This window comes from Cotesia glomerata, linkage group LG5 (assembly GCF_020080835.1).
Source record: "Cotesia glomerata isolate CgM1 linkage group LG5, MPM_Cglom_v2.3, whole genome shotgun sequence".
Lineage (NCBI taxonomy): Eukaryota > Metazoa > Arthropoda > Insecta > Hymenoptera > Braconidae > Cotesia > Cotesia glomerata.
The window spans coordinates 16,745,091-16,760,240 of record NC_058162.1 but is presented as its reverse complement, the minus strand read 5'-3'; the positions used below and the strand labels follow the sequence as shown (position 1 = coordinate 16,760,240).

General features: G+C 32.8%; 2 protein-coding genes, 1 long non-coding RNA gene and 1 pseudogene across 11 annotated transcripts; 1 reads left to right on the top strand and 3 right to left on the bottom strand.

Moving 5' to 3' along the window:
• Window positions 1-411: 411 nt before the first annotated feature.
• On the bottom strand, window positions 412-3,206 carry LOC123266172 (annotated as a pseudogene).
• LOC123266173 (U6 small nuclear RNA (adenine-(43)-N(6))-methyltransferase) lies at window positions 2,932-15,150 on the top strand (the record flags this gene model as incomplete). Of its 2 annotated transcripts, none has more annotated exon segments than XM_044730210.1 (5): window positions 2,932-3,034; window positions 12,696-13,089; window positions 13,148-13,499; window positions 14,057-14,616; window positions 14,682-15,150. In XM_044730210.1, coding segments are annotated over 4 exon segments (1,413 nt in total). In that variant the 5' UTR covers window positions 2,932-3,034; window positions 12,696-12,984.
• Window positions 4,203-10,704, bottom strand: LOC123266170. Of its 8 annotated transcripts, none has more exons than XM_044730198.1 (6): window positions 10,601-10,704; window positions 9,150-9,500; window positions 8,831-9,050; window positions 5,248-8,427; window positions 4,668-5,077; window positions 4,203-4,581 (listed from the first exon to the last, which is right to left on the bottom strand). In XM_044730198.1, the coding sequence occupies exons 2-6, from the start codon at window positions 9,377-9,379 to the stop codon at window positions 4,425-4,427; spliced, it is 4,197 nt and encodes a 1,398-aa protein (XP_044586133.1). In that variant the 5' UTR covers window positions 9,380-9,500; window positions 10,601-10,704; the 3' UTR covers window positions 4,203-4,424. The 8 variants fall into 8 exon arrangements, with proteins under 8 accessions (XP_044586133.1, XP_044586139.1, XP_044586135.1 ...); XM_044730204.1 differs by lacking the exon at window positions 10,601-10,704 and adding an exon at window positions 10,244-10,318; XM_044730200.1 differs by lacking the exon at window positions 10,601-10,704 and adding an exon at window positions 10,192-10,289.
• LOC123266175 lies at window positions 12,398-12,726 on the bottom strand. Its single transcript, XR_006509714.1, has 2 exons — window positions 12,600-12,726; window positions 12,398-12,483 (listed from the first exon to the last, which is right to left on the bottom strand). It is a non-coding gene; the product is annotated as an uncharacterized LOC123266175 (long non-coding RNA).

Genomic DNA, 15,150 nt, shown 5'->3' with positions numbered 1-15,150 from the left:
AATTAATTATTTATTTAATATGAAAAAGTGATTCTTAATCAATCAATCAAGAAAAAAATTTTTTTTTTTGCAAGAATCAGTATTTTTCTCAACTCAAGAAATACTTATCTTGACTGGAGCTTTTGTTATTTCATTCATTCTCGACAAAATTTCTCAATTAAAATTTTGAACGCCAGACTCAATCTGTGGATAAAAAAAAAAATTATTGCACAAACACGTTGACTTTATTTAATTTATTTGAAATACGATAAAATATCATTAATATCTACAATTATTTAATTATAATCAGTCAATTAAGACTTACAAGTACCTGACTTGTGAAAATTATTAAAAATTACCTTTTTCGCATTTCTGTACTTGAGACAATGATGAAAATGATAAAAATAAAAATATATTACAAAGGCTATTATATATTAACTGAGATATTTTATTCAAGACCACCCTCCTCTTCGAGTTTTGACAAAAATTTAGTTACTCGATAGTTTGGATCTACTTGTCTGGCCATGTCTATCAGTCCCAATAATTTCTTAATGCCGATGAAAATACTGTAATTTGATTAATAATATCATAATTATAACAGAATTGGCAGAATAGATTAATTGATTAAATTAGTTTAATTTTTTAAAAAGTACCTATTTCCTTGAAGTTTAGCATGTAACTTTGAAAGTTCTTGTTTAGTAAATACATCTTGGTCGTCTAATACTGCTAGTAAATGATCAGGTGTTGATAAATTAGGCACGTGAAGAACAGTGTTAAATGCAGATATCAATTCCATGTCTTCTAAAACTTTTCTAAAAATAAAAATAAAAAATAAGAATATACAAAACAAATGAATCAGTTAGATGTTTGATATAATAATTTTGATAAAGCACCTGTTACTGGTAGTACAAAGTACAAGTAATTTTTTTCCACGAGGTGGTTGTTTTTTCAACAAAACCAGCAACCCTTGAAGAGTCAGATTAGAGTATCTAGATCCAATCGGCCCGTAGTCTAACAAACGTTCAATATTATCGACCAATATACAACTGAGCTGTGAACGATAAGCATCGTCGAAGAATTTACGTATTGCAAGACACTTGGCAGTTTCTGTGTATCCGACCATGTCATCCAGAGTACAAACTTTTACGAATGGAAAATCAGAATTTTTAGCAATTTGTGCGGCCAACGCAGTCTTACCACTGTTGGGTGGTCCTTCCAGTAAAACAGAGACCAAACTAAAGCCCTCAGAAGCTCGAGTCTTCCGAATATCTAAATTACCGTCAGCAATTATTTCAGCAACAGGACGACCCCAGTTTATGATTCCACGAGCTAAGAAGTGGTCTAGTTCCTCTGCTGCAGTACCAAATGCTAGTTTCACATCGTTTTCAAGTGCATGCATAAAGTCTGATCTTGAAATCATAAGTTTCTCCATTGCTGACGAGTCCAATTCGACTTTATTGGATACTTTTATAAGTTTGTTCATGGCTGTGCTCTGAGCTGCTCTTACCAAACCCTCTAACTCAGCACCACTAAAGTTTTTTGTAAGGATCGCCAATTCTTTCAAGTCAACATCTGGAGTCATTTTATTGTATTCACGTATCCGCGATGTATGGATATTTAAAATTTGAAATCGGCCGTTTTCATCCGGCAAACTGATTTCCATTTGCAGTTCAAGTCGACCAGGACGTAGTAGAGCTTCATCAATCATGTCTTTTCGGTTAGTCATACCAATCACCAGAATATTGTTGAGTTGTTGGACACCATCAATCTTTGACAGCAACTGATTGACAACAGTGTCATGAACACCAGTATTACCCGCAACACTACCACGAGATTTACAAATAGCATCAATCTCGTCAAAAATAATAATATGGAGCCCACTGTTTGGCCCAAGCTTTTTTTCTTCTTCTTCTGCTTCAGAAAACAGTCTTCTTATGTTGGCTTCACTCTCTCCTACATATTTATCAAGAATTTGCGGACCATTGACGATCTTAGGCTCTCTCGCATTTAACATATTACCGATCTGACGAGCCAGGAGTGTTTTTCCTGTACCTGGTGGACCATAAAGCAAAATACCCTTGATATGTTTACAACCCAGTTGCGTTACAATGTCTGGAGGATATACTCTAGAAACAAAAGCTCGACGGAAAATATCGCTGAACTCTTTATCAAGACCACCAATTCCCATTTTGGCAAAATCCCAGTCTGGATTAATTATTGATTGACGTACGACTTTTCCTTGAGCTTTTCCAACCAAATTAAGACTCGAGTTACTCGACTTCTCAAACTGAACCACCGTATCACCAAGACATCGACCTAATCTAATTTTCTCAAGCTTTGAATCTTTCTTTTCCTTGATGGTAGTCATATCAAGCCCCTCCAAATCCTTTACTATCAGTCTAAGTATTTTTTTATCACCAAACTGAAAAGGCAGTTGTTGTCCCACTGTGAATGCATGTCCAGAAAATTTCAAAAGAAATCTTTGGCCATCAAGTCGGTATCGTATGGCTCAGTTGTTGTTCTGAAAGTTAAAAATTAATGTCAATCCTATGTTTCTCCTTTTTTTTTTTTCTTTTTTGACTAATTCTATCCATCAGAATAATTTAATTTAAATAAAAATAAAAAAAAAAAACAAATACTTAGTTTTCTGCAGGAAATCAGCTTCTAATACAATAATACCTAAGAAATTTGAACTTGATGATGCATCGAATTGATACGGTCGGACATCGATCTCCTGGGTGACGGATAGCGCTGCCCATTTTCTCTGTAGTTCATTGAATGCTGCGCATCCTTGAGACACTTCGTTGTGTGTCTCGACGGTAAATACATAGTTTTGATTAGGTAATGTTGTTACCTCGATATATCTATAAAAAATTTAAATACATGTGGCTTAAAAAAAAAAAAAAAAGAAAAAAAAAATACTTTGCTAAAATGACAATACATACTTGACATCTTTTGGCAAGTCAACTGGGTTCACAAAAACACAATTCTTAAAAGTCAGCTCGACCGTAGGACATTTTTCAACTCGCATTTTCTGCAATTAATATCAACTTTAGTAAGTACAATCTATTTAAAGTTAATTAAATAATATATTACATATTATAATTCATAATATTACAATTACGTCAGGAAAGTAACAAACATATTTTGCAAGTAAACAAACAATGAGTTTTCTCATTCATTGATAATTAAATATTATTGCGTGACTAAACCTCGATACTTATAAATATATGTAAGGTAAAAGCCCCAATAGATGATCACGTACCAGTATATGATCATATATTGGAGCTTTTACCTTAATGTACATATTTTATTTTATACTCACCATCATTTTTACTCTATTTTTTAATTACCTCTTCTTGTCAATGATTTTCATCAAACTATTATATATGTATATTTGACAATTACTGTCGACGTCATTGGACATGGAGACCCCTCTACCTCTACGGCGCTTTCTGTTTCATTCTTCCAACATCATTGGTTATGTCGTCACATGTTCTTGAGTATATAATATATCAATCTTTAGGATGTCATTACATGGAAAATAGTATTCTATTCATTAGAATTTGAATTTAATGAATTAGACATTTAAATAATTGGTTAAAAAATAATTTCAGCTTCAAAAGTTATTATTGTTAATTCTAAATACAACAAAAAATTGTTTTTTACTAATAATTTTACGATTTATGATAACAATTTATGTTAAATGAATTTTCATTCTCATAATTTTATATTTTGAAATAACTAAAAGTTTTAAAAATAATTATATGCAAAAAAAATGTATTTTTTACTTTTAAAAAATTTTTTGATTTAATGTGATGGATTATGTAAACATATATACTTTATTCGTATTCATAAATACTTTCAATAAATTCTAAGCTCATATTACTTCTTCTCTGGACCCTTATTATTACTTTCAACTACTTATTTTCATCTAACTCTAACTCATTTTGAATAAAAATGACATTATGTTTTATAAACCTTATCGAAAAAAAAAAAAAAAAATTTGCTGAAAATCTGCTATATAACAAAATACTCAATACTGAGCACGTTTTTTAAATACCATTACAATATTTAAATATTTCTGTTGTTATGAATGAAGATGCTATTCAAAAATTGGAAGCAGCTATCTCGACAGGTACTTTCTAAAACAAACTTGGTCCCATAAGTACTTGGTGTATGGTAGGCCGAAAAATTCCGACTATAAATAAAATTAATATTGGTATTGTTTGTTTTTGTTTTTATTATAAACTGTAAATTATAGTAAATATAATTAAGTCTTATTAATTGAGATTTATTCTCAATTATAAAGTACTAACTACATATATTTAATAAAATTATTATTGTTTTAAATTTTATTGATGTCGAATTATAGCTTATTAATAACTCACTTGACAATATAAAAAAGGTAATGAAACAATTAATAATGTGGTTTATATTTAATATTATTTACAAGAATCCAAACAATCACCCTTGTGCTTTTTTATAGGAACTGCTGCAGTTGATGAATCGTGTGCCGAAGTTTCAGTTTCTTTTTGTATTAACCTAGGAATACGTTTGGTTCTTAAAAACGCCGTGGATGTGACAGTTGACGTGGGTGTTCTTATGAAAAAGAGAAAAAAACTTAAAGTAAATTAAATATAAAATTGCTAATAGTTTATATTTTAAAAGTAATAAAATTTACATACTTAGTAACAACCATTCCAACAGTATTGAATTCTCCAGATGTCGACGAACATGGTACAATAGTAAGATACGTTTTAACAGGACGATTTGGTGTCTCCTGTGAGTCAGGTTGCTGTTGTTGGTTGGTACTAACATTCGATGATTGTTCTTTCTCAATTTTGGATTTCTTAGCTTCGCTCTCACCTTTCTGGCCCTTGAGATCAGACTTGTCTGAGGTCTCAGATTTTGGTTTAAGCTTGCCGTCTTGCGTCGGAAATTGGACCGTGGGTAGAATTATTTTTTTGTCTCCGTTAGTTTCATTCATTAGTTTTATTAAAAGGTTTGAAAGTTCTTCACGTTTTCTTGTAACTACTATCTCTTCAAACCAATTTTTCACAGACTTTATCGGTAATCTGTAATCTTTAATTGGATCCTGCAACAATTATAACAATATATATGAAAAATACGTGTACTAATAATTTTTATAATTTATAATAATTTTTTAAATTAAAAAATATGAAAACGTAAAATAATTTATTCACACACATATTAAAAAATTTTAAAAGCGACTGATCAGTTAACGAAAATAAATAGTAACAATACCTTGAAAAAACTTTCGACGTATTGTAATAAATAAAGCCCACAGTCAGTGAAGTTTGATTGCTGTGGAACCTTCGGACAACTTCCCTTGATTGTATCCTTAGAAAAGACTTTATCCTTACCAAGTTTAGCTTGATATTCGCAACTCAAATAGTCACGAAGCGTGGCAACAACGCGAGACCGACTGGCACCTTTGAGAGAATCGAAAATTAAAACACAGGGCGATTTGACTGTTGGTTCTTCTTGCTGGGAGCAGACAATCTTTTTCTCAACAGGAGTAATCGAGACCTTAGAATTGGCATTGGCGTTTCCTTCAGCATTATCACTAGCTTCGTCATCTTCTTCACTGTCCATATCCATCTCATCCTCATCGCCTTCGGCCTCATCTCTCTCAGAATCCTCGTCATTTTGGTCGATCGTTATCGTTGGAGTAGCCACGGGTGTAATTGTCGTACTTCCGATAGTCAGGGTCTGAACCTTTACTTCTTTATTTTTCTTAGATTTTTTAACATCGGGATCTTTAGGGGGTAATGGGGGCAATACGGTGCCCACCAATCCCGGGTAACAAATAATCGCCAAGAACCAATGAGCATGCTCGTTTATCGGAATGATAATAAAGTCTTTTTCAAAAATATTAACATTTTTAGTCCATTTTTGTACACGAGCATGGCGTTTTGCGGCTGGTGACACTGAATTGGTAATATCTGCTGATTGAGCATGACGACTTGTTAACCGTTTATAAAAGTATGAACTGAAAACATGTGTACGATGCTGATCAATCTCAGAAAGTACTTGGAGCGTTAGATACTTGAGATAGAAGTCTATTATAACGTCATTGAGGAATTGGTCTTCTCCAAGACAAGTGTAATCTTCGGTATTAATAGCAATACCGCTTTTTGCTGGCGGTGGTGGATAAACAGTCAACTTCTGGACGAGACGGTCATTAGGACGACCGTTTACAATATTACCAGAATTACCAGTCGACGATGATAATGGTGGTTTCTTCACCATCAGTGGCATCTGAGAGTTATCTTTTGGAGACGCACGCACCAGAATATCATTTGCTTCCTTAGCATTTAATTCATCCATCTTACTTCCCGGGGGGAATATCATTTTACAAACCTGCCTAGCCTCCTCGGAAATTTTATCCGGCAGTAGCGTTATCCTCTTGTGCGTCTGATCCTTACCAGCTGGATCAAAATATTGGCCCTTAGTGTCCTGCATTCCCAAGAGCTCACGAATGTTTGCTCCACAGCTTGGATTTGTATAAAAAAACAACACTGGCATTGCTTTGCCAAAATGTATCAGTACTTTTACAATTTCAGAGATCTTAACATTTATCGTGACACACTGATCCTGATCTTCGAGCAAAGGTACCACTAATCTTAAACCGTTCTTACTCAAAAATATTTTCTCCCGCGGTACGTACTTGTATGAACCTATTCTAACAGTGCGACATGTAAACGAAGTCTCGAGTTTTAAGTTTAGGTTGACGTTATCTTCACCCGTTACATCACCGTTATTTTTATCGATTAAATCGGGCTCAGTATTTGGGACTGGCTGAAAGCTTTGTTCTTGTAACACTGTTTTATTATTCGTGATGACAGGCTCTTTCTCAGATATAAATTCCATTTCGTCGTTCATCATTCCGCTGCTAGTGATCAAGTTGCTCAAAGATTTATGCTGGGCCGTGGTTTTTTTACGGGAGCCACTGCCGTCATCATCACCGTCATCATCATCCGATGACAGAGTCAAGCACTCAGGTTCTTTTTGTTTAAGTTTACTAATTACCGCTGTAGATGGTGTAGATGTTCTAGGTGGTCGTCCACGTTTGCGTGGTCCCAATTCACGCTCGAATTTATTGGTTTCATTGCGTTTTTTGTAAAAGCTTTCAGTCGATATCATCTCTTTTTTCTGCTGACTTGTCGTTGGGTTCATTGACACCTGCCGCGAGTCACTTGGCAATGATTTTTTGCATTTGTAGCAGCGATTAAAATCATAGGAATGAGTGCCGCAGTAAGGACAGAGAGCACTTTGTCCCTCGATATACTTGGGCTCTTCGTGAGGAGGGCTGCTGTCTTCATTTGTCTGAGCGATTGATTGGTTTTCGGATTGATCTGAAGTGTCTGAGGTGTCGTGCATCGTATGAATGACTCCAGCTTCGCTTTCGACGATGTAATTAATGTTCAACGCAACATCTGTGACAAGCGATACTATTGTTTTACCGTTGAAAGGAATATCTACTTGATCTAGAAGATCCTGGACTGTACATTCTTCGGCGGGAATGTCAAATGTTATTAACCGCTGTTCTCTGCTAGCCAACACCACCAACATCTTGACAATACTGCCGCTTACTTGTTGCTGGACGATTGCGTTAACTGGATCTTTTATTGTTCTTTGAAGATAGACAAAACTTTCAGATCCTGCATCGCTGTCAGAGGGTGATTTTTGCTCCCCATGTGTGGTTCCAGACTTCTCAGGAGTACTAGGGTAACTACACATTTCCATTTTTTCTGGACTCGAATCTGGAGTAGTTGGGCAAGGCGGCGTGGGTCTTTGGGTAACTACCTGAGTAACTTGCTTCTGTGGTGTGATGGGTAATCGAGGTCGTGGAGAATTCACCACTGGCCGCTTCATTGAATTAAGTGCCATCAACTGCTGTGATGATATTTGTTGTTGCTGTTTCTGCTGTAATTGTTGGAGTTGGAGTTGTTGTTGTTGTTGTTGTTGTTGTTGTTGCTGCGGCTGTTGTTGTGGTTGTTGCTGTGGCTGTTGTTGTTGTTGTTGTTGTTGCTGCGGCTGTTGATGTTGAGGAGAAAGACCTCGCATTAGCGGTGGTTGGGAAGCTTTTATTCGTTCGCTCAGGCAATCCATAACCTGACGAACTTGAGGTGTCGCCTGTCGTGGAACTGGAGCTCGTGGAGTCAAGCTGCGACGAAGTGCCGCATTGTCACCGCGCAGTGGTGGCCTGGATGTCGGTTTCGGTGGGGCTACAGCCGATATATTGGGTGAGAGTGTTGCCACTCGTACTGTCTGTGTTGGTGTGTGCCGTGGCGTTGATGTCCTGGCAATATTCTGAGAAGTGTTGGTCACAATTGGCATTGGATGCGATACTAATGGCGCTGGAAGTCTGTTTCTCGGCTTTGATACTCGTCCTTCTTCCAATTGAGCTAATGTTGTGACCTTCAATACAACATAGTTTTGATATTATTTAATGAACTAAGAGTAAAACTAAATTATAAAATTTTTTAGCTTTTTATCGATTTCAAACTTAACGATCTTATGATCGTTTTTAAAAAATCAATTAAGCTGTCTATATAATATAAAAACTTCTGTAATAAATAAAATTTTTACCAAGTTATGTTTATTAAAATTTTTTTTTTTTTTTACTTCTGATAATAATTGGTTTTTTGAAGTTGAGTAAAAAATTTTAGAAGTAGAATTGTACACTATCGTACGAAATTAATATAGAAAATTTTTTTTTCTCACGAGCACATAACCTAATGGTTATAACTACTTGACAAAACTATATTTTTTTTTTTCATTTCTACCTTTTGTTTTAAATAATAAATAAAGTAAGACTTACAGTTTTCTGAGCTTGATTGTTCATAGTAAGTTGTGTTATATTAAACGAAGTTTCAACCCACTGATTGCTTTTTTTATCATTCAAAGTATTAGAAACAGCTTTGGGAGCTTTTATGATTCTTGACGAACTGTCTCCAACAGAAATATTCTGTGAGCTCTCCGTTTTATATGTACTCGGCTGTACTGATATTTCTCCAGATTCTAAAATAAAAACGTTCTGCCTGCAACAATAAAAAAAAAAAATAAATAAATAAAAAATCACGAAAGCTGAACTTAGATAATGCAAAAATTAAAGTGGATGTATAAGATAAATGTCATACCCGCGTTCAAGTGCTGAGGGACTCTGTGTACCAATAAGTGCTTGATGAGAATAGACAGTAGTTTCGTTATCATTAAACGCTGAGTAAGCTAACACGTTATTCTGATTACCATTATTTACGTTTTGAATAATTACATATCGTTGACCATCAACAACTGTACACAACTGTTGGCCATCCTCAAGCATAATCGGTAAACCATTATTATCAGTGAATAAATTATAATGTGCCATAGTACTATACACACACAAATATCAATAATTATTCTCTCCTTCTATTATCCTTATATTTCTTTTATCCTGGTTAATTTTCGCACTATTATTCAATCATCTGTCCATATTATCACCATTTCACCTGTTAAAATCCGTACTCATTTATTTATTCATTAGTTTTTTAACAATAACACATGCTATTTTACAACTATTTACTATAAATTGATTCAATTATTATAATTAAACTTTAAAATTATAATTAACTCTGCTGTCATATTTCGGCTGATATATAAAGATTAAATATTAAATAGTAAAAAAAAAAAAAAAAAAAAATAATAATAATAATAATAATAATAAATTTTTGAATCAATAATTAAAAATATCGGTAATTGTTTATAACAAGTAAAAAAATTATTAAACGTTGCCAAATAACACAACATCCCATAACCTCACTGACGGTGGGAGCGGCGCGGTAAAATAATTTCTCTACATGCAACTACATCAAGCTCACTTACAAACGCAAAAAAGTGATTCTTAACCACTAACTCACACCAATATCAACTACCGACCTAACTACTATTATCATCAATATAGTCATACGACACTTAAGTCGTGCTAAAGAAAAAAAATTATTTACTATGAACTTTAATTATGATTTTTGATAAATAATTAAAATCATGGCATTAGTATTGTTAGATAGACTCGTTACCAATGTCGGTTAATTCAACGATTAATAAATACATGTAACTACAACTACTACTACTACTGCTACTACTACTACTACTACTACCACTACTACTATTACCACCACGAAATTTATGATTCCAAATTACTTTTAACGATTATCAAATATCGCTAGATAATAATATTTGAATATCCAACAACCAATCAATAAATCCAGTTAATTCATTTTTACAAATAACAATTCTACCGCCATTTTAGTGTGTTATGACGATAAATAAAAGTGATTTTATGCGGATAAAAGCGAACCGAAATCGAGAAACCCAACGTCCACTACTGTACGCACACATACACGTACACGGAACAGACGGAGATATAGCCAATGCATCGTCATCATACGCCGTAACCATTGCTGTTACAATGTATTTAATGGGCTCTCATATTTCACACGCTGATATTTTAACGAGCAATTATCGCACAATTGATACTGATTAGTTGTTTTATGATTCAAGATTTAATATTTAATTATAATAGATATTAAAAACAATGTAGTTAACATACCTGTGGACTGTTGGCGAATCCTGAATTGAGTTTCATTTCAGTATTGTACATCGGCCTGCGACCACGTGTTCTTTTAGTTAAGCTTCAAAAGGCGGGAAAATTTCAAATTTCATATTTATACTCCATCGATAAAATCGACGTGTTTACTCCGTCGGACGGTTAGTTTGTTTACAATTTACTTGACGTTTCTTTTGCTTACATTTTTTTTATTTACTCCTTCTTTATTGAATTTTGTAGATTTAGAGTAACTTTAGAATTGCGCTCGTTAATCATAATTGCAAGTGCAACGATTAAATTTAAATTTTATTTTATTAATTTTTACTGGATTAATCAAACAAAAAAAATGGGTTTTAATCAACTAATTAACGGATTGTTAATTATTTGATTCGTGATAAAAAATACGGTTGCCGAAAATAGATTACAGATGGTAAAATTTGATGTGAAAAATTTTTAAAAGTTCATTTACTATTGCTTGTATAGTTGATTGATAATTACCCTGATAGCCAAGTTGGCCGCAACTTTCTGTCAATCTACTGCCGCAACTTGTCACCAACTTGGCGGCAACTCTTGGAAAGTAACTCGGTTGGTGTCAACTTGTTCACCAAGTTGTCACCAAGTTGTCGGCAAAAGTTGCTCTGAAACTTTTTCACACCAAGTTGACGATAAGTTTCTCAAGAAATTTGGCGACATATTGCGGCAGTAGATTGGTCTCTTTTTTCTCAGAAACTTGTAGCCAACTTGGCGCCAACAGTTACAAATTCGGAAGTTGACCGCAAGTTGTCGCTAAGTTGGTGGCAACTATCTGACACCAACTTGGTTGGTCTGAAACTGTGGCTATCAGGGTAATAAGAAGTTTGAATTTTGTCAGTCGACAAGGTCGTGAATTCGGTAACTGATAATTGCATAACTAAATGTTGATAAGCCCTTCAATTGTAAATATTTCCTTGAATTAAAACTATTTTTGGTATTTAGTATTTGTTTTTGATTTTATAGCTTTAATGAAATTTATTTAAATTATATAATAAAAAAAAAAACTGAAAGTTTAACAATACTTAATAATTATAATTTGAACAATAGAATTATGTTTTTTTTACTAAAATGAAACTACCCACGGAGAAGTGTTAAGTTTCATCAACTTTAATATCATTGAATTCAATATTCAGTTTTTAGATGTAAAATTCAATCTTATAAAAACAATGAAATTTCGGCTTATGATTGGACAAATTCAATTAAATACAATATTCAATGAGAACTTTGGAACAAAAAAAATAAATAATGATACTGAAACGTCTAAAAAAGACGTTAGACCTATTTTTGATATTTTCGAGTAATTAAATTATTGCTAAAAATTATTTTTAAAAATTGCATTCATAGAATTTTTCTAATAAAAAAAAAAAAACCTTGAACGTCCATTATAAAAAAAAAACTTAAAATTTTCCATCATCCACCTGAATAAGAAAAAAATTGTAAATCTACATAATATTTTCGAATAATCAATCTATGTATAAAAAATCCTATTATCCTAATAATCTTTGATATCAAAGGTCGGATCAAAACTTAGTAGATCTACTAAAATTGGCAGGTTAATCTCCACCTTCTACTATATAATCTATATACATTTGGTTTTTTTTCTTTTTTTTTTTTTTAGTAAAAAAATAGCAATCAATCCTTAAATAAAATATCTAACAGGTTTCAAACTGTACACTTAATACTTCCCATCCTATCATAAGTGATATTAGTATTTAGTCTTCATCCCCAAAAATAAACAAAATATTGACATTTTTGTCATTAGTTTTTCTGAAAATAGACAGTGGAATCTTTCTTAATCTCAATTTAAATTTCTTCTGAGCTAATAGATCTGAATCCTTCCACACCATGTTTTGCTACAAAAAATTTTGCAATATGAGTACTTATAATGATAATTGTTGAACTACTAGTCAACTTTTATAACCTCTAAAAAATTTTTTCTAGTCATGCATTAACATAAATTGATTGTTACCTTGCTTTTGTCGAAAAAGAGGAAACAATGTTGATTACAAATGAGCCGAATTACTTAATTAATTAAAATACATTTTACTTTATTTATTTTCAGCAGTAGACGCTACGCCGGTATGTGGGTCGTTATAACAATCACAATTATGGAGGGAAAAGTGTGCCTAAACTTTAATGTTCCGCTCGGTAAAATAGTGACTTCTTCAGTTCGGCTCGGCCGGACTTAAAGACTTTCTAAGATAAAGTACGGGAATAATGGAAATTCAAAAATTTAACAGTTACTGTCGATAAGACAGAACAAATGGCTACGTTGACGCCGTAATCAGCTGATTAGCACATTGCTGTTGTTTTTGTTATGAAAAGAGGAAAACGCTAGAACAAGTGACAGAACAATGTCTCTGAAAAGTTTTATTCATCCCAGGAACAAGTACAAGGACCAACCGAATTTTATAGAACTTTCTAAACTCTACCCCGAGTTCCAACAACATGTTTCTGTGGTAAGTTAACCTCACAGTTTATTTTGGTGAAAAATTATAGTAATCCTTTTTTTTGTAGAATCTAGCTGGTAAGGTACAATTTAACTTCAGCAGCGAGGAAAGTCTAAGAGTCTTGACACAAACTCTGCTTAAGCATGACTTTGACCTGGATGTTAATATTCCACCGGATAAACTGGTACCGGCGTTGACACTCCGTCTTAATTATGTACTGTGGATTGAAGATTTGATGAACTTCAATAAGATAAACGAAGTGACTGGAATAGATGTTGGTACTGGAGCTATTGCGATCTATCCGTTACTTTGTTCCAAGATTTACGACTGGAAAATGATCGGTTCGGACATTGATTCCGCGGCTGTTACGTCAGCCAATGAAAATATTCAAAGGAATAAGTTGGATCACCTTATAAAAGGTATTAAATTACTTGATATTTTGAGCTGTCACATTAAATCATTGTTACTTTTGATGACATTTTGTTCACTTTTTTTTTTTTTTTTCATACAGAATTACTCTGTATTTTTGATATTAAAAATTGATGAATTTTGTAAATAATTTTTCAATTTCAACTATCGAATAACTTATCAGTATCAAATTAGTTTTAATCAGTTTTATAACAATTAAATATTTATTTCTTATACTTAATGAAATTGTTATTGAATATGTTAGTGAAGTGAAGAAAAAATTATAGATACTCGAAAATTAATAATATAGTGATTAAATTACTGTCGTTAATGACTAAGAAAAAAATTAGTGATTTTTTTTTTGCAAAAAATAATTAGTTTTTCAAACGTATAGTAATAAGCCCATCAGACAAAAGTCAATAAAATTTATGGTTCTTTATGAATTTACTATAAATTATTTTTTTTTCAATTGATTGAAAATTGATATTTTTTTACATTAATAAAAATAAAATATTTAATATTATAACAAATTTCAAACAATACTGTCAATAATGTTTATTTGTTACAGTAATAAAAGTTCAGGGAAAGAATATATTCAAAGATGTTGTAACAGAAGAATCATACGCTTTCACAATGTGCAACCCTCCGTTTTTTGACGCTGACGATGATAAGAAAAGAAAAAAACGTTTGCCGCCAACAAATGCAAAAACAGGCCACGCCGTCGAGCTGTCTGTCGCTGGTGGTGAGAAATCCTTTGTGCGTCAGATGCTCGATGAAAGTTTAGAGCTAAATGGAAAAATAAAAATATATACGACGATGTTAGGTCAGAAAAATAGTTTAGCTTACTCTAAATCTGAGCTGAGAAAGAGGTACATTGATAATTTTACTTGGACTGAATTTTGCCAGGGTAAAACTAAAAGGTGGGGTCTGGCTTGGTCACTAATCCCTAAAGTAACGCTAGATTTAACGAAAGCGCCAGTTATACGCGAGAAATATTCTCATATTACATCATCAAAGTCCAAAGATAACTCTGCTCCATTGCTGGAAGTGTTTTTTCCATTTAATAATAGTTTTAGGGAAGTAAAAGATGTAATCATTGCTGTAAAAAAATGGATCGATGAGTTACATGTAAGTTATTGATTATTATACTTAAGACTTGTAAATCAATAATTGTATTATTTAATTTTCTTCAGATCGAAATTAAGGAATTGAAATTAGAAGATATCAAAGAAGCCACATATGAGTTGTGTGCTTATAAAAATACTTGGATACATGGGAGAAGAAAACGTCGAGCAGAAATGAAAGCTAATTCGGATGAATCCAAACGACTACGTGTTGATGACAATGAACAAGCTTCTGTAACTGTCAGTTCAGTCGATTTTCCAAAATCTAATCATATTTACTTAAAATTTAACCTGGTGTTCACTCATGTATGTAAAATAAGTGATACTGCTGGAAATAATCACGATGGTGTAAACATTTGTATGATTTTGAACGACGGTCATGGCGGTAAAAATGGTTTGGAAACTTTTAAGCAATGTTTGATAAATAAATTTAGATTACAAGAGTATCAAAAGTTGAATAGATAAAAAAATTAATTAATCTATTTATTAAAACACTTTTATAATAGTTAGCAATTTAACCACACAGTTGATCTATTAT

Excerpts from the sequence above, each read along its gene's own strand:
- LOC123266170 (XM_044730198.1), bottom strand. The coding sequence starts at position 9,379 with ATGGCACATTATAATTTATTCACTGATAATAATGGTTTACCGATTATG. Across the intron at positions 8,428-8,830 it reads ACAATCAAGCTCAGAAAACT|GTCACAACATTAGCTCAATT; the intron begins GTAAGTCTTACT and ends GTTGTATTGAAG. Across the intron at positions 4,582-4,667 it reads GTTGGAATGGTTGTTACTAA|AACACCCACGTCAACTGTCA; the intron begins GTATGTAAATTT and ends CTTTTTCATAAG.